The 19,701-nt window shown below is 39.6% G+C and overlaps 1 protein-coding gene across 1 annotated transcript; it reads right to left on the reverse strand.

The window, feature by feature from the left end:
- Positions 1–10,187: 10,187 nt before the first annotated feature.
- On the reverse strand, positions 10,188–14,665 carry LOC109995098 (beta-1,3-galactosyl-O-glycosyl-glycoprotein beta-1,6-N-acetylglucosaminyltransferase 4-like). Its single transcript, XM_020648703.3, has 2 exons — positions 14,400–14,665; positions 10,188–12,854 (listed from the first exon to the last, which is right to left on the reverse strand). Exons 1-2 carry the CDS (start codon positions 14,403–14,405, stop codon positions 11,538–11,540), a joined length of 1,323 nt encoding a protein of 440 aa, XP_020504359.2. The 5' UTR covers positions 14,406–14,665; the 3' UTR covers positions 10,188–11,537.
- Between the last annotated feature and the right edge of the window lie 5,036 nt (positions 14,666–19,701).

The raw sequence follows: 19,701 nt of genomic DNA on the forward strand, positions 1-19,701 counted from the left end.
AAAGCTTTTTTTGGTTGAATTCTAAAATCGTTGTTTCTTTTAGTTTCTAAATTGAGCATTAGCTGACGCTGCAAACAGAAGCCGAGTCGAAACTTTTCTAAAGGTCTGAGGTACAAATCTTTCTTACTTGCATGAAAGTGACGTCAGTTGAGTGCCGTTGGACAGCCCCGGCCCTCACAGGGTTCTCTCTGACCCCCCCCTTAACTCTCTGACCATCCCCTTATCCTCCTCTTTATCCCCTCCTCTGGCTCCACATCCCCTCCTCTTGTTGTGGAGCCAGGTGGGCCGACGGTGGCCCAGGTCTGCAGTAATTTTCCCCCTGACTGGTTTTAATGTAAAGGGTAATGTGAGAGGAGACAGGCAGACACTATGTGTGTGAGGATATATATTCACGCACACACACACACACACACACACACACACACACACACACACACACACACACACACACACACACACACACACACACACACACACACACACTAAAGGGGGATGTGGTCCTCATCATCCACCAGTCCATTACCAGAGAAGTATATCCTCTTTATTTATTTCTTCTTTGCTCCCCTCTGTTTACTCTCAAGAGTATTTTCCTCAACTCTGGTTTTATTACTCCATCTCCTCGGCTGTGTTTCTCCCGCAGAGCCACACACACACAAATACACACACACATAAATACACACTCATATAAATACACACACACAAATATATAGAAACTTGTGCTGTGTCTTGAGCACCAGTAAACCTCCAAGAATCGCCCTCGGTAACCTTCACCTTTCTTTCACCTATAGTAGCATCTGGTTATCACTTTCACACACACATACAGGTGCATACACACACATATAAACACACTTGTGCAACCCTCTGTATCACACACACACACACACACACACACACACACACACACACACACACAACAATCCCATTAACATCAGTAGTTTTGTAATGGATGTGTTTGCGGTGCTGCTGTGGGAGAGAGGAGAGACCTGGAGTAGCTGTTATAAATCACTCGCTTGTTCCCCCTCCCCCCATCACACGCACACACACACACACACACACACACACACACACACACACACACACACACACACAAACACAGGCCCTCTATTGGCATCACTACATGGGGCTCCCATTCACTAACACTGCAGACAAACACACACACATACATCGGTGCATTTCTCCCCCCTCCCACTCTCTTTACCGCCTGGGGTGGGGAAATCCTATTACCCTATGAAGAGGAGGAACACATCATTAATTACACTCACATACTCCTTTAGACACACACAAACATGTCTATATGCCAAGCTCAATTTCAACACACACACACTCACCCACTTAGAGTAAATCACAGCAACTCATTCCTACACAAAACTCTTATTTTCCGCTGCATCATGCTGCCATATATTTCATTTTTTTGTATATTTCTCTGTCAGCTGCTGCCTGACAGCTAACATTAGGAGCCAAGCTGGTTTATCTGATAGCACACACACACACACGCACACACACATACAAAAAGAGAGCCTCTGCTTCAGCGAGGAATATGTCAGGAAGCGTGAGAGGGAAAAAAAAAGAAAAAAGTTACGATCGCCGAGAGAGATTTCAGGCAACATGGACAGGCGGGCAGATCAGGGAGTGTCAGAGTGTCACCCTCAGATTTATCCGGAGCCTCAACAGCCTTCTCAAGGTTTACTGGATAGATGGATGCCATAAAGTGATACATGCATGCTATAAAATGAACAACGGAGGAATAAGCCATGCATAGCCGCCAGGGCTGTCAGAGAGGCTGTTTATGCACCCAGGTGGGCACCTTTTTGGACACATTAAGTCGTGGCTGTCAGAGCAGAAGCAGAACAAGAAACTTTCCTCCAGTGACGGGGAACACAGCTGATCAATGTGCAGATTTATCACAACCCTATAACGGTTAAAATAACAACAGATTACAGCAACAACTAACTATATGCCCTGATCCAATTTACAAATAGAAAGCTTCATTGTTCCTACAATTCTACAATTCACTTAGCAGACTCTTTTATCTAAAGCGACGTACATCAGAGAGTAAGAACAACACAAGCAAGGATCTAGAAAAAAGGGAACAATGTCAGTAAGAGCAAACGATCAGCTTTGAGTCTGATTGGACACACAGGTGCTGACAGGAAGTGACCAGAGGTAAAGCACAACATTGAGGGCAGTTCTTGAGAGCTCTAATCAGTATAGAAACCATCTTATAAGTCATCGTCATCAAACAAAAACCATCGTCATTACCATCATCATCATCAATAATATGGAGACCATCATCATTAAGTTAGTAGGTGTTCATGAAAGAGCTGGGTCTTTAGCTTTTTCTTAAAGGTGCAGAGGGACTCTGCAGATCCAATGGAGTTTTGGAAGTTCATTCCACCACCGGGGGGCGACAGAGGAGAAGAGTCTAGTCAGAGACTTAGGACCCTGTTGTGAAGGTTGGATCAGACATCTTTCATTGGCAGAGCGTAGTGGGCGGGAGGGAGTGTAGACCTGGATCAGAGAGTTAAAGTAAGGAGGAGACGTTTTTTGTGGCTGTTTTGTAAGCGAGCAGCAGAGTTTTAAATTTGATGCGAGCAGTAACTGGGAGCCAGTGTAAGGAGATGAACAGCAGAGTGACATGTGCTCTTTTAGGAAGGTTGAAGACGAGTCGTGCTGCTGCATTTTGTATCATCTGCAGAGGTTTGATAGTACATGTAGGAAGACCTGCCAGTAGAGAGTTGCAATAGTCGATGTTCCTATTTATGACTAACTTACAGTCCTTATTTAATTTAAAGCTCCTGTGAGGAACTTTCCTGTTGCGTTAATTTTGGCGACTGTGGACAGATCAGAATGATTGATCTCTTTGCTGATTTTAACGACACTTGCTGACATTTAAAATAACAAAAAAGAAACAATCAAACTTCTCGCTGATGGTCTGGTTTGTTATTTAAGAACATAAAGAGACATCTGTATTAATTTCATTTAGTTTCATAATTAGATAAAAACTCCTCACAGGAGCTTTAAACTGTATAGTTTTCGTATATTGCGTAAAAAACAACAACTGTACAGACCAACATCCCTTCCCCCCCCCCACAGTGGAGATTCTGGAGTCTGTTTGGGCCTTAGGAAAAAATTAATTGGGGGGGGCCTCCAACTTTATTCCAGTGTCATTTGTATTCTCTCTTGTAGAAAGCTTATTCCTCTTAATTTTTCTCAGGTGACTTTCATTGACAAACTTTGGTTTTCACGATAATAAAGCATGCAACACCCAGCAGGGCAACACGAGTTAGTGCTGTCAGATGGTTTCCTACTGTCATGGCAAAATTTGCACATTTTTTGCCCACTGCTTTGGTTTAGGTTTGTGAGCCCTCAGGGGCCCCCCCTACTGGTTGTCTGCCTTTGCCTGTTGACAAGCAGCGCCCCTGTTCCCCCAACGGCTACAAACTTGTTCAATCTGATTTTAATTTGGTCCTTTTAACAAAGTGCTGTAAGAAAATTGCATCGGCTTCCCTTTCAAACCCCGGGGACTACAGGTTGTCATGACGTAATGTTAAACAAATTACAGTCATACAATATGCAACATCATTTTTAAAACATGTAATGCAATATCACCTATAAGTCACAAGAAACTATAAAATAATGATGTATCTTTGGGCCAATTTGAGTTTCTCTCGTGATAAAAAAAACCCTCTGACTAGAGCACATCCTTAAAATGTATTTCACAACAAACAAGATGTTATTACATATGACTCTGACATCTGTTTAATTTATGTTTTTGGCGTCTTTGCAATCATGCAATAAGCTTATAAGAATGCTAGCAAAGCAAACACCTGCATCATTAACAGTGAAGACCCTGGTCTGTTGAAGAGTTTGATTTATATGTCTGCTTTTATGGAATTATCTGTATTTCATAGTTTTTATTCCTCTCTGTTTTGCTTTTTTAATCTTTTATTGTTAAGCACTTTGTGACATCTGCTCTTAAAGGTGCTAAATAAATACACTTACGTACTTATTTACTTACACAGTTAACATAAAATAAACATTAATTTTAGCAAACATTCACTCTGCTGCTGGTTCTGGTTTGCTCTGTACCAACCCTGCAGCAAAATATTTGACAAATCAGCTGCTCAATTCTCCGCTATACTTCATTGTTAGGTGCTAAATGATAAATTAAAACAAAGATATTTAAGTATGTAGAGAGTGATTCACATGCTGGGGCCAATATCAATTAACAGCTTTTATACTGAAGCCTTAAAAACATGTACAAGCAAGTGCACCTTTAAAAAATACATGAGCAGTGATTCTCATAAAGGAAGGATACAATAAAAAGTGATTTGTTAAGCACACAGAGTGCTGAGATATCAGGCCGTGGTTATAAACTGATAATCAGAGCGCGAGTAAAGAGGGCATGTTGGGGTGTGTGAGGGGAGTGTTTGTATGTATGTGTGTGTGTGGGGGGGCAAGGTTGTCTAGTTATCAGATCACTGTAGAGTTCAAATAAAGGGGTTCATCATAAATGTATAAATCTGAAGTCAGTCTTTGAATCTTTTGCATTTTTCTTCACCTTTCATGACTTTCTTTCCTCTTTCAGAGGCAACACAGCAGAGAGCGTGGAAATAAGACAAAAGAGTAAGCAGAAGGTTGTGTGCGCTGTTCCTCTAATACTAACACGTAACCACAGCACCATCAAGTGGCCTCACATCGTTACTACATCGCAATGAAACGTTCCTGAACTCAGTAAACTGATTTTGTGCAGAATGAGGCAACAAGAGGAAGCAGGTCAGGTTGATATGAAGTCACTTTAAAAGATAATGAAACTGAATTAAAGAATGAAATAAAACAGGCTTATTTTACACACTCAAGCTAAAACACAACGTTAGAAGCTCAGGTGAAAGATGTTTTTAATTAATTAATAAAAACCAATTTGATTGTAAGTGTTTTCAACGAGAGTGACAAAAGGAGACACAATAAACTAAATCAATCCAGAAGTAAAAAAAAACAGATTGTGTACATAAGATGATGTTAATTCTAAATTTTAATAATAGATTAAAATAGTACAGTTATGAAGTGAAAGGTGCAAAAATTAGATTTTTTAATAACAACTAGTTTACACTAAAAAAAAAAACAAGATACAGGTAAAAGTTTATTTTAGTAAGAATTGCCTAAATTCCCATAAGGTCTTGTAGAATGGCATTAGGTAGCTGTGTGGTTAGTGCGTGCGCCCCGTGTACGGAGGCTTTGGTCCATCATGCGGGCAGCACGGGTTCAGTCGTCTAATAAAAGGTGTGGCTGTATGTCCCCTTTGAGCTCCCATACTTCACCACAGTTCAATTTTAAAAACGTACAAAGCTATTCCTGATCTTTGAAGAAGTTTAACGAGTAGGCAGTCTTTCCTTTTCCCTTACTTCTCGTATTCTTGCTTTTCTCCGCACAGCCTCTTCCTATCTTTGAAGGACGCCCTCTCCCCCTGCAGTCGTCGTCTTGTGAGTTCCTGTTTCAGCGGATCAAAATGAAGTATGCACGTTATACAATGACAGGTTCCAGCATTGACAAAATACCTCCTCGAATAGCAAAAAAGACACGACTGACCCGATCAGTGAGTTGACAAAGATAATGACGCACAAATAGTAACACCCTTGTTGACTCTACTGTGTCATGTATGTGTGGTAAGAGTGGCTGCTTTGTCTGCAGGGTAGGACTGTGTAAACTTCAGGCTAAGTCTGAAGCACTGACTGCTGTTTTGCTCAACACTTGTACTTGCTATTGTGTTGCTCAGCAGCACACATTGTTTGACTCAGAGGTGCTGGCCTTGACTTGTGTGCTGCTCGGCATTGCATCAACAGTTTTCTTTCTTTTTTTTTTTTTTCCACACTCAAGACTGTAGCACCTCAGATGTGGTCTTTCTTCACAGCTAACTTCAGCATTCAGGTTAAATAAGATCAAAAACTATTCTGCAAAGTCCTTGAACAAGGCTTAACATTTTTCAGATCTAAAACATGAAATGTGTTTATCTGACGCTGTTGTTTCTTTACCTTTTTTAACCACTCTCCCACCACTCTGATATTAACCCCCCCCCACCCCGAAGAGGTGGGCGGATGTGTGAATGCTTTCAAGAAAACATAACAAGTGGCCTAATTATTCTTGCAGACATGCTGAGATGTATACTTTGAGATGTACACTAGTGAAACTCTTAATGTGTTGACTCCTTTATGACAATGACCTTCACTCTCTGCATTATGGACTCAAAGAGGACATATTATTCCCCTTTTCCACCTTTTCAAACAGTCCCCCTGTGGTCTAAATGAAACATCTGGAGAGCAAAGTTGAAACGGAGCGTTTTTCTCTGTGTTGTAAGACTGATGCAGACCACAAACAAAGGACTGGATGGGTTTATTTCACATTTTGTGGTTTGGTAGACACTCAGGTTACCCAAATATATGTTCAAAAACACTGTCAAAGTGGATTTTTCATAATATGTCCCATTTAAAAGGTTCTAGGTATACAATATCATAAAGTGATTTTATCTTGGCCAAGATTTTTTATGCATCCCCAAAAAATCCTGAAACACAAGTTGTTACTAAGCTGCTCTGTTGCTCAGAACAGAGCAATGCAGGTGGGATAGATATGTGACACTTGAGTCACACAGAATAGACTGTTTAATTTCAGTATGAACCATCTGTGTTTGTCGCAACCAACGGCGGTGCTTACATTCATTTTCATAGTGCATGTGTATTATTCAAACGTTTTATCTCAGAGTCTCTAGGGAAAAGGAAAAATGAGCCAAAACAAAAGACAAATATGACAGTGTGTGCAGGTATGACCACGTTGTGGAAACAGAAGTGAGAAGAACTGAAGAAGTTTAAGTGCAGAGTGAATGAGTGCGGTGAGGAAGTCTGTAAATGTTGTGATGACTCTCTTTATACTCCCTCTCTACCACTTCCTCCAGCTCACTTCTCTGGTGATCGGCTGATTCTGTCGCAACCTCTCTTGACCAATCTTCCTGCAGCGACCACATTTTTCCACTTTCAGTGTGCTCGCTGCAACCCTTCTCTGTCCCAGTCACCTCCAATGCAGCTCAGCAGACTTCAGATCCAGCCTCAGAAACCCACTCCTCATCACATCCTGCATTCTTCTATCACCACCAGGGTCTAGACTCCATAGGGGGGTATCCTATCCTGCTGTCGGCCACATTACCCCTCTGAGTGCATGACGTCATCATGATGGAGTCTAATCCCCAAAGACTTTGCACATTTATTTCCTAAATTGTTAAATAAAGAGTTGTTAATTCTTAACCCTCCTGTTACCTTACACATTTATTAACATATTTTATCCTCGGGGGTCAATTTGACCCCAGCAATTTAAACCTCCAAAATGTTTACAATTAAAATTCTCACCCAAGTTTATGTGTCAGGAACTTTAAAAAGCCCTTCAGATAAAACAACTGTACAATTTCAAAGATTTAGAAGGATTTTAATTGTAACACTGAAACTCATCATCATCATAACATCAGTAAGGAACACATGACAGTTCTTTATTTACAAAAAAACCTAACTCCTTTTATCTTTGGGGTCAATTGGACCCCATTCAATGTTTATGATTGACATTTTTTTTTGCTTAATATTTAATGACTTTTCCTAATTTAATGGGGACAACTGGGTAAACATAAAACTAACTTGATGATATGTTTTCAGTGTCCTGTGTCCATGTGTTGTATGCATTGATGTTCTTTGGACTGTTTTAGCTGTTTAATTAAAGTCTCTCCTGATTGAACTTAAGTTAGCAACATGCAAGTGACACAGCCTTAAGTCTTCATGATTTATTTAACATGTATTTAAATAGTGCATATTTAGAATCTGATGTATCTTCTATTTTTTTATTCTGTACTTGATATGTGTTTATGATTGGAAAGAGTTTAAAATATGTCGTACACTTTGTGCTCAAAAATAAGCTGATCAAGAAAAATAAACATGAGATTTAAACATCTGCTTTTTAAAATGAAAATGAACACTAACTGTTTGCATGTATTTTAATGAGTCATTACGCAGTCAGCGGTCTGGATCTGATCCTGGCCCTTCACAGCATGTCATCCTCCACTCTCTCCTCCCAACATTTACTGTCTCTTTCCAGCTGTCATATCCCCAAAAAACCCATACAATTTAAAAATACCTAATTTAATCTAACCACGCGCACTTTAATATTTTACTATATTATACTATTTTAAAGCCTCAAATTTGGCTTGTCCACTGTGGCCACCCTGGATACACCGTGCTATGCCTCCATCCTGTTTGGCAGGTCGCCATTCATAACTTACCACAGCCTGCGGCATTCCCTGCTCTTTTCATTTTCTTCGCTCTAAATGAGACCATTTCACAAATGAAACATTCTGCAGAAAAGAAGACTTAAAACTTGTGATTGAAACCAGTTCCTTTATTATAAAAAGTGTTAACTGAGATATTAAATCCAGCTGAACGTTGGGGTAATTTTGTTGGAAGTTCCCACATTTTAATTAGACAACTAGTAGAATCGTCCCCTGATGTCCACCACACCCTTGTCAAATTCTTTGGAACAATGGTCTGCAGCGATAAACAGTTGTGGAAATACAGAGACACGCCTGACACTCTGATGGACACACACACACACACACACACACACACACACACACACACACACACACACACGGGTGTAGCTCATGTAGCTCACATACTTATACATAAACCATCTAGAAATGAATTGTTAACGTGAACCTGATAACCTTACATGACTGTCAGCGATGCCGTTTTCTGGAACTAACAGCGGCAAAGAAGAAGTAGCTGACTAACATCCGTGTGTGTATGCTAATAAATTCAGGTTCAGGGGTCGTCAAGTCGAATGGTTTCACATTTTGAATGAGGACTTGTGAATGTGCTCTCAGCTTTGTTTGGTGCCACTCAGTTAATATCATCTGTGCCACTTGCTTTTTTATTTTATTTTCCTAAACCACTGTGTTTATAACCACTAGGATTGAACATGGAAATACCATGTAGTAGATGTTATTTGGAAATTAACCACCAGCTCTTATCCTGTCAGGATGTGACCCTAATTTACAGCGTTAGGACAACTAAAGAATTTGGGAGTACAAAGAAAAGTGCTGCTTCTTTTATTTATTTATAAAAATGTATTTCACAATAAAGAAGGAAGCTAAAATGTGCTTTATGATTCATTCTGACGGCACACTTCTTCCCTTCCCCCCCCTCACCTTTGTTCAGTATATTAAGAGAACTGTCTGACTTTCTGCTACTTTCAGCCTGTGTGTGTGTTTACCGCAGGTGATTTCATTTCCCCCAGGATGCTACTTTGCTGACCTCTCCCGATGAATCGATGTCAATAAACCTTAATCTCACGTCGCTGTCTACAATTTCATGTAGAGTAACAAGTTACCATTAGATTTCTGTGATCGTAACAACGTTATTAAATTTGAAAAATAACTATATAAACTAAAACTCCCTGCAAATAGTCGTGGAGTTATAGGAACGCGTTACTAACAGAGCTGAGAACAACAAATCCAGAGGGAGTTTGACTTCACTCTTTTTTTTTTTAAAGTCTTTTCTCTCTGATATGTTTAGAAACATTTGACATATGATATATATGAATGTTTAAATGTTGCATACCTTTAAAGCGACATTTTGCCTTGTTTAAACTTCATTTCCATACGCCGTCATCTTGTCCAATGGCAACACAGGGAATGAAGAATCAAACAGATTATTGTTAAAAAGGATCATTTCTGAGGGTCGTATCATGTCTTGCAGGGATAGTGAAGGTCCAAATGCAGCTAATTCAGTATAACATTGTTAGGTTACAGGAAACAACATTAAAGTATAGCAGTTAGTTACCAAAAATATCTCCTCTTTTAAAGTTTTAAACACAGTCTATGAAGTAAATGTGGAGAAACAAACCACATTGTGTCTTCTGTTCATGGAGCGGCACAACCACAAGGACACATTCTCAAAGCGATTCACTGGTGAAAGAATGCAGATTGTACACGTGCATGTTTTCATTGTTTGCTTTGTTTTGATGCTGTGCATGAACTGCTCAGTTGTCCCCATACACATAATTCAACACAAAGTCAGATGATTATTTTTGACATCATACCACAGCAAACGAGACACCCGTGTGATCTTTAAACTGAGACAAAATCACAAACAGTGACCAAATTATCAAAAGTAACATTTTATTGATCGTTCAGAGGATTCCTGTTGTTGATGCCGTCATGAAAACATAAAAATATTTAGAAGATTTTTTGTAACAAATTAAAACTGACTCAGAAATACATAGACAGGCATGTCAGAGCATGTTTCATCCTTCATTAGGCGAGACATAAATTGATTATTACCTTTAAAATATAACATGTTTAGCTGTAACAAAAGCACATACTTCATACTGCCTACTACTAAAATAGGGGTCTTGAATTATAATATTTGGCAACATGTAAAATTTATTTCAGTATTGAGCTTTTATTCTAAGCTCTGCGATTGGACAGTTTGAGAGCCTCAGTGCATTATGGGGCCGATTAGTATGACCAGTAAACACCCGTTTCATACTTAAAAAATTCCGGCAGATTTAGTTTACATCCGGGTATTTCACAAAATATACACAAAATTGCATACTATGACTTTGGATCATGCTACATACTCGATGTGTATGAATAGTATGAAAATCATTTCAGACACACATTGTCTGATCATATGGCTTCATTTCCTGCATAGAAACACTTAATGTTTAAAAAAATAAGTAAAAAAAAAAAAAAAATCAGTTAAAAAAATACTCACAGTGGATTGTCAAGTCATGCCATGTATGTCAGCATATCAATTCAAGCTCATGTATTTAAAATACAAAAAATAGATTTCTTATAGTACCATTAAAGGCTTTCTATGTGATTTTTCACACTTAAATATAATATAAATCAAGTATATCCTCTGAAAATAACTCTGTGAGTCATGACTGTCTACAATGGGTGTAACACCCGAGTCCCACTGTCTGTGATGTTTTCAGAGTTTTCAGAGTCCTATCTTCACTTTGTTTACATCGCCGGGACGGCCGGCTGACTCCTCCCCTCATGTATAAAAGTTGTTTAATTGAGGGACTAGAGAAAAGAAGAATAACATACTGTACTCACTGCTTAACTGTGTTTCTAGATCACGCTCATTTCAGGTAAATTTACATGCAGTGTGAAGATACCGGCATAATAAAGATCGCTAGCATTAGCATGCTAACACAACAATGCAGAGCGAGTTGTTTTGGTTTCATGCTGGTGCTCAAGGGCGACATCTGCTGGATCAAAAAATCGCATATAAAGCCTTTAAGGCTTGAGGAAGTCTGGTCACAAGGTTCATACCAAAACCACTGCCAGGATGCTGGTGGACAATTAAAGGGTTAATCAAGCAAAGAATTCTCACCTAACCTTTAAATACATCCAGGTTCTGATCAGCCTACAGGGGGCCTGCCTCACCTGAAGGTGTCTTGATAAACGGCATCTGATGATGTGTCAGTACAGTAGTTTTGGGTTAATGTTTTGGACAGGAGGAAATGGCTGCTTTTCGGAAAAACCTTTGTCTTTCCTCCAGCTCCTCCTCAAGACACTGTATTGCAACTGGGTCCACTTTGGGGTCAAACTTATTGGCAAACCAGTGACCATAGCTCAGTAACCAACGCATTTCTGCTGCACCGAAAACACAAACACTGCGGACATGTTCCCCTGTGCATGGCGGGTACACTTTCCCCTCCAGGTATTCCCACTTCACCAGCCTGGTCTTACTCATCAGGTCGGTGATGTCACCCTGGGATCTGGGTACCTCCCCTGGTACTCCTGGTATTCGCACAAGCGTCGCCCAGAAGTGTTCATCCGGAGAGAAGGTGTCCTCTGACCAGTCCAGCAAATCCCTCACCACAGCCGAGGAGTTCAAGTAAACGACAAAGTGTCTTGATAAGACAAAGTAGGCGCTACCAGTGAACATCTGGATACCGTGTGGAGGTGGCGTCTTTCTCTGCTTCGTTGCCTCTTGCCACTTGCCAAATTCACTATTGTCTCTCAGCTCATGGTGGAAAGTAAACCTTTTCTTCTTGGACTTGGTAGGTTGACATGTCTCCAGCATGTGCGCTCCGTTCAACTTCTTGAGTTCTGACACCAGCTCTATGTTGGTCCTGAGGGGGAAATCCTGACCACAGAGGTTGATGACATACTTCCACTGGACCTCTGACCTCAGAAGGTCCGACAGACAGTTGAGGTCAGCTTTCAGTCGGGTAATGTCGCCGTAAAATACCACTTCTCTCTTGGTGGCAATGAAAACATTGGGCACACACCCAGCCAAACCCTTCATGGCTGAGGTGAACTGAGCGGAGGACTTTTCATCGTAGTGGATGCAATAGATGTTATTTGGTGAGTAAATCGCTTTGAGTAGCCTCTCCAACATCCACGCAGATTTATGCACAACCAGAGAATAAGCAATTGGAAAATCCTTCTCCTCCTCCGACACACACACATCATCATAACCTCTTGTCTTCATGAACATCGGACAGTTTGAGGTGGCTGTAGACAGACTTTCATCGGTGTCTTCCACAAGCTGGTTTGTTCTGGTGATGAGCGATTTCCCCACCTCAACGGGGTCCATGTCGTAGATTGCTTTACAGTTCACATTGTACTTTTGAAAAGTCTGAATGTCGACAGGTGGCGGTAAAGATTCAGTGATGGAGCTGTACTTCACAGTGATCAACAGCAGGACACACAAAGTCAGCAATGACAGAAGTGAAGGGATTAACTTTCTTCTCAGTTTCAGTAATGAGCATCTTGCATTCATTCTGCAGGGAGAGAGAAACAATGAGACCTGAAACCAAAAGAACAACATGTTGTTGTAAACAAGGTATTCTCCAATCCAGTTAAGTTTTTAAAATAATACAGAAAATCATGGCTCGGGATCTTAAACTGTAAATAAATTTGGACAAAGCCTGAGTGATGTCACCCATTAATTACAGAAGGGGGGCTTTGGAAGCCACTCAATGGCGGTCCCCAAGCTGGAAAAGCTGTCTCAACCTAACTTTCTGTCAAACTAACTGAACTTTAAACCTCCCGACAAACAGCTGAATGGATGTGTATGTGACTTTCAGGAATTCTGCAGCCAGCCTCAAGCGGTCACTCAATAAACTGGAGGTTTTTTTCACTTCCACATTGGCTTCATTTTTTGCTGAGTTTGCTGCTTGTTTGAGATCTTAAGTTCCATAATAAGTTCCCCTGTTTTATCGCTAAAGGTGGCTTAAGATACATGAAGGTAAGTTCTAGGATATAATACTGTTACCTCCAATCTACATAAAGCAAATTAAGGATTAAAGATGATAGTTTAGCAGCTCTGATCTGAGGTCAGGAAGATGGAAACAACTGATGTCAAGGTGGGCATGTGATGCTCTTTTGACATGTGGGAAATAACTAATGAGTTCACTGAGGCTAAAAAAGGTTTTAGTTCCTGAATTATTTTATTTTCCTTTCAAAATAGAAAATAAAAGCCATTCTTTTTTTTTTTTTTATTGAGTTTTTAACTTGAACAGTACAAATCGCTGCTTGATGTACAGAATACAAAATATAAAACCACCCATCCCTACCCAAACCCACCCTCAGTCCCTCCCCAATGCAATGCTTTTAACAACAATGATAGCATAATGTACTGTCTACATTTACACATAAACATACATTTATCCACATACAGTTAGTGAACACAAATAATCCAGGCATTTGCAGCTGTTCCTATTAAACCCCATAATCATAAAGAGTGCTATGTGTCGTTCCAATTTGTTATCCCAGTAACAGTAGTGAAATAGGCTATGAATGGAAACCACATTTTACTGAACTCAGCCTTTTTTCCTCCTCATGGTGCATTTAATCTTGTCAATCAAGCCATTCTTTAATCTAATTTTGACCATGAAAAATAAAATCATTGAGTCATTATAGGTCTATATGAGCTTTTTATTTTTCGTGTTTTGGTTGATAGGTTGTCTTTCTCTTGCAGGCTTTATACACTGCCAGAAACATTCAATCAAATACATAAAAAAATAGACTGAGAAGAATCATAGCCTGGTGTCATATTGAATGAATGACCCTGCTTTAATTTTTTCTGATGTCATTAGCCGAAATTGAAAATTAGATTATTTTGCAATATCCATTAAAGCTTTTTTTTCTTCTTCTAGGTTTCAAAAGCAGATTCCTCAACATTACCACGTGAAACAGGCTATAACAGAGACTTGTTTCTTCAAAATCAAATTATAAACACTCTGCCTTGCTTTCTGCTTTGAGACCCTACCAAAACTGTAGATTTGCATAACGATAACCGTTAATCCCCACTTGTGAATTTCACAAACCTTCAGTTATATTAGTTACTCACCTTCATCTTAAGGCACGCTGCGCTCGAACTGGAAGAGTGGACAACTTTGCTTTACCTTTTTGCTCACGACTTGCACGCCATCCTAATTAAAGTGTCATCCGGAAGCAGCTCACATCCCGAACTGAACATCTTTGACTTCAGCTCATATTTGCAACATCTTCCTCCAAAGTAAGAATAAATAGGTTACCGAAAAGTGCATTACGCGCAAAATACAGTAAGTGTCCACTGACGCGTGTGTGGCTCAGAGGAATCAAACCGGAAAGAAGAGGGTGGGTCTCAAAGATGAGAAGATGACGCGCTGTTTACAGATAACAGAAAGTGCAAAAAATGATGAGTCACTTTTTTATATCAACGCCAGTGTTCATCAAACCAACAATATTAGCCTACACACTGGAAATTGGATGGAATAATAGTGTGAGCAGCGTGTGCGCAAACCTGACCTGTCCCTAAACAGATATCCCTGCAGCTAATTAAGGATGAATGAAAATCGCGTGCAGTCATCTGATCTGAAATCACTTGAAGAGGAGAGTTAAGGAACACCCAGGACAAAGTTAAGGTTGTCCTTCACACATTCCTTTCCCCGTGAACAGTCTGCCTTTCGGGTGAGACTCAGCTGAAAGGACCACAATCAGTAAAAAAAAACCACAATCAAAAAAAAAAACCTGTCAGTAACCAGATCTAGTAATGAAGGGGAAGGGGTGATGGTGATCACAACCACTAAATCCTTTAAATACGTTCTTCTTGTTACATGTGTGATGGTGAGAGAGAAGAGAAGAAACGAAGTGAAATGCATTCATGAGGAGAGACAAGGATAAATTTAAGTTTGTTTTACATGACAACACATTTTATTTTACTTTTCTTGTACTTGCTGGGCCTTTTTGCCTTTATTGGATTGAGCAGCAGAAGATTGACAGGAAACGTTGGGAGAAGAGAGATATGCAAAGGGCCAAGGTCGGATTCAAACCTACGGCCTCTGTGAGGAGGTGTCCCATGCCTCCGTACATAACCGCTAGGCTGTTGGCACCCCAGACAACACATTTTCTTAAAAGTTTGGACGATGTGTAAAATGGAAATAAAATCAGAATGTGACGACCTGCAAAACATGGAAAGGCCATATAAGGATAACTTATCAAATGTTGAAACTGAGATGTCATTGTTGTTGGAGGATTTTATGCAGGGGCGTTGTAGTGGGGGGAAAAGTGGGACTGACTACCCAGGGCCCCAGTGGGGAGGGGGGCCCTTCATGGGCCTGAAATAAAAATCTATTTCTAATTTAGCTTTTTTCTCAAAGTTATAACTTACAAGTTATAAGTTATAACTATAAGATAACTAAAATTGTCTGAATAAATGCAGAAATCATTTCTGGAAAAAAATGTGGAGTCTGTCTCAAAGGCCCCTCTCCCCCCTTCTGAATGCGTAGAATGGTTTAGTCCGCCCCGCACCTCTCGACCCTCTCGACTGCCATTATTTTAAATTGATGCCAGCAACACGTTTAGAAAACTTAAGGACAGGGTCATGTTTTTATCGCTCTGTTGCATCACTTTTCTTTTTAATAACAATATGTGATATGTGTTTTTTTTGGGGGGAAATTACCATTTTCTGTCATTTTGAAAGTGCAATGTTTTACAGTTCAGGGTCTCCTTTTTCTCATTTTATTAGGCTTCATATTGCTTTAACGGGTGACCAGTCAGGACTGCAGGAAAACCAGTTTATCACTGGACTCTTTAAAAACTAGTCATTGGAATTATTGCAGGACTCAAAGTCTTAGAAAGAAATCCATCTTCTTATTATTTGCAGATTTGTTCATGTGGAAGTTTTATATTGTGGGGATGGGCGGTGAGGCTTGAAAATATTTTCATCTGCCCATTGGGAAAAAGCGTCAGAAAAAGTTTGGGAATGCTGTTTTTGCCTTAGTGATAAAGTACACGAGGTTCATGTTAGGGTTGTAAAACAATAAAGGATTGTCTTTGTAAAATATTTCATTAAAAAGCATCATTATCAAACATTAAATATGTTATTAAAAGTAGCTGTTTCTGGGGATTTGGCGCCCCCTGTGGACAAAATATATAATGTGCAGTCCCTTTTAAAGCAACAATAATCCGGATTTGGTAATCCCTCAATGACTACACCTGGATCAGGGGGATCCTATCCGGTTTTTCTTTGAATAAAAAGGAAAAAGGCGACCTGGATTACATGATCGTTGGTAGAAAAAAAGTGGATTACCAAATCTGAATTGTTGCTATTTTTATCAGAATAAAATCTTTTGAATAACCCTAAACCCATATTTGATGAAAAATTTATCAAAGATAACAAAAAACTTTAAGACTAGAACGACCGGCATTCTATCACTACTAGAAATGCCATAGCGGTCATTTTGACTGTTTACGAATTATTTACATATCATTTCAATAATCAATATCAAATATAAGAATAAATGGATCTGTAATGTTGTGAAAGGTAATAAACTTCAGGACACAAACATTAAATTCTAATGAATTTGAAATTTGAATAGTTTATCGACAACCACGGGAACAGCAGCCGGCGTTTTTTGCGAATAGGAATGATTTCTGTATCATTCTCAGGTTCAATCTCAGAGCCAGATGAAGAGCGACCAGGAGACATCACTTTCCGTATCCGAACCTGCACCTCCATCAGACTCTGCCTCATCAAGGCTCTGGAGCCTCTGTGGCAGCAATCCTCCTCCTTCCTGACATTTCGTTCTATTCTGTTCTAAATCAGATCCTAATTTACTCTATTCTGCCTTTTCAATGTTGATTAATTCAAATGTATGTCTCCTATTCTTTCTATATGATTTTAGGCGAGTAAGCTTTCTTTCCTCCTAGGCTCCAGCGTTATAAACAATAGTTGCTAGGCAACAGCAATGCGCACCTTCAAGTAGTGGTGGGCGATATAACGATCTTAGATCGTGAAGGATTTTAACTTGCTGACGATCTGCCAAAGCAGAGAGATCGTAGAACCGGACTAATGTGTTTATTTTATCATGCCCCCCCCCCCCCCCCCCCCTCCATCTCGGTTATATGCAACTGTTTTGATATTTTTCCAAACCAACACGCTGTGAGCAACAGTTAACTTATCTGCAAAATGTGCACAGTTGAGAGAGACGTTAACAGTCAGAGTCAGACAGAGAGGAGCTCAGACAGACAGTGAGGGGAGATATAACCCCGGTGTTTCAAATGTTGCTGTCGGTGTTTTCTGCTCTCTCTCGGTTTTTAAAAGTTACTATCATCCTCTCCACCCGAAACTCACCTGTTGTGATAACTGAATTTATAGGGATTAGGCTAAACGATGTTACAAAGCAGCAGGCAGAGTGAGAGTGAGTAACCATGGTGAGTGTCTGTCTGTCAATCAACAATGTCCCGCCCCCTCTATGAATTAAACTCTTCTGTCAGTAAAACTTACTTTGATCATGTGTCACAGAATGAACACATTCTGTATTATGTTTGATTATATATAAACTAAACTAAAGTTAGTCCAATGATGTCATAAAAAACAACAAAGGCTGCAGAGCCTGTATGAAGCTCCAGCTGGAGGAACTCTGCAGGGCTAAAACAGAACAGAAACTTCAACAGCTTCAAGTCTACATGTTTTTAAATGAATGCATCACTGCGTGAAAATGTTCCTGATGAACATAAAAAGAGGACACATAACTAAATCATCATTTCAAAGTGGTGAGGAAAACCTTCAAATTGTTCCTAAATATTGATCAAATTGAGGGAAAGACATTTCTGTTGCTAAAGATGTTCTGGGTGAGAGACCTCCAGACCTCCTACAAAGATGTTTTTCAAATAGATTAAACTTGTCTGCACAGTTTTTGTGCATTTAAAACCATTATACAGGTAAATAAGTTTGGTTGAACTGGTCAGCAACTTACAAATGTGTCTAAACAGTGTGAAAAACATCGTGATAAAATCATGATCGTGATTTTGACAAAATAAAAATCGTGATATGATATTTTTCCCATAACGCCCACCTCTATCTTCAAGAGCGGGAAAAAGTAGTGAATACTGAAATGATACACTGGCTATAATGCATGCAGTCAATATGCCCGCTATGGACTTTCAAGGTAGAAATACTCAAAATTATTTTGTGTTTTGTGTTTTTGATAAAATAACAATGCTAGAATAAAATATAGACACATTTAGGAAAAGTCATGGTCCTGCAGTTACATAGGTTTTATTTTAAGTAAGTTATTACATTGCAAAATTTAAAAGCAGTCAAAATGACTGCCTTGGTCTTTCTAGTGTTCAAATCAATGAGAAAAGGTGATAAATCAGACTCAGACTCAGACTCAGATAATTTTGTTTATCTCAGAGGTCATTTTTTTTACAGTCTACCCAGACCTACATACAGTCAAACAGACAAACAGCAGACATAATTATGTAATAGACAACAAATTAATAAAAATACAGTACATCAGTACATTGACAGAGATGCTCAGAAGCACTCTGGCACCCTCGTGTGGCCCCATACCTAACAACCCACTCCAGGCAATTTGAAAATATACAGTTTAAGAACAATAACTGATACATTAATAAATAATGAATAGAAAAGGCATGCTTTGTACATGACATTAAAAGACTACTTTCAGAGAATTTCTGAAAAGGCCACAGATGTAAGATTTACAAGTTTAAACCCCCCATGTGGTTCAACACAAGAACAAACAATAACATGACACAATGAAGTGTTCATTCCAGGTGACTACTATCAAGGATTAAACGGTCTGATGGCAGACGGAATAAAAGAGTTACAGCAGGCTACATGGTTTGTTCTCCTGAGGGGAGCTACACAGCGCCAGACTGAGGGAATCTCAGTGAACTCAGAGGACAGAGAGGGGGCACATTGGGAAATTATTCCTTTAGCTTTTTTGGAGGGAACACAAGTATCTCTGCTGGATTTTGATTCATAAGCAACAGACCTACATTCCTTGACTACAAGAAAATAAGTGAGCATAAGTGATTGGGGGCTGCATGGTGGTGCAGTGGTTAGAGCTGTTATAGTTCTCATTGGGAAGCATCCATGTGGTTTTGGAGCTTGGTGAGGCATGCAATAAAGCAGAAACAATTTAACATGTTGTTAGTTGTTGAATTGTGAACACAAAGACAGAACATTATGTTAGAAATGGAAAATCACTGGACTTGTAAGGAGAGATATAAAAACATATTTTGGACTGTGGTGAAAGAGAACTGGGTCTGTTGAGGAGGAGCTAGGGAATGTAAAAAGTGGTTAAATCCAGCAGATGGCAGCAGTGCAACTTCTTGGATGCCAACTGCCGCTAAAACCC

This window comes from Labrus bergylta, chromosome 17 (assembly GCF_963930695.1).
Source record: "Labrus bergylta chromosome 17, fLabBer1.1, whole genome shotgun sequence".
Lineage (NCBI taxonomy): Eukaryota > Metazoa > Chordata > Actinopteri > Labriformes > Labridae > Labrus > Labrus bergylta.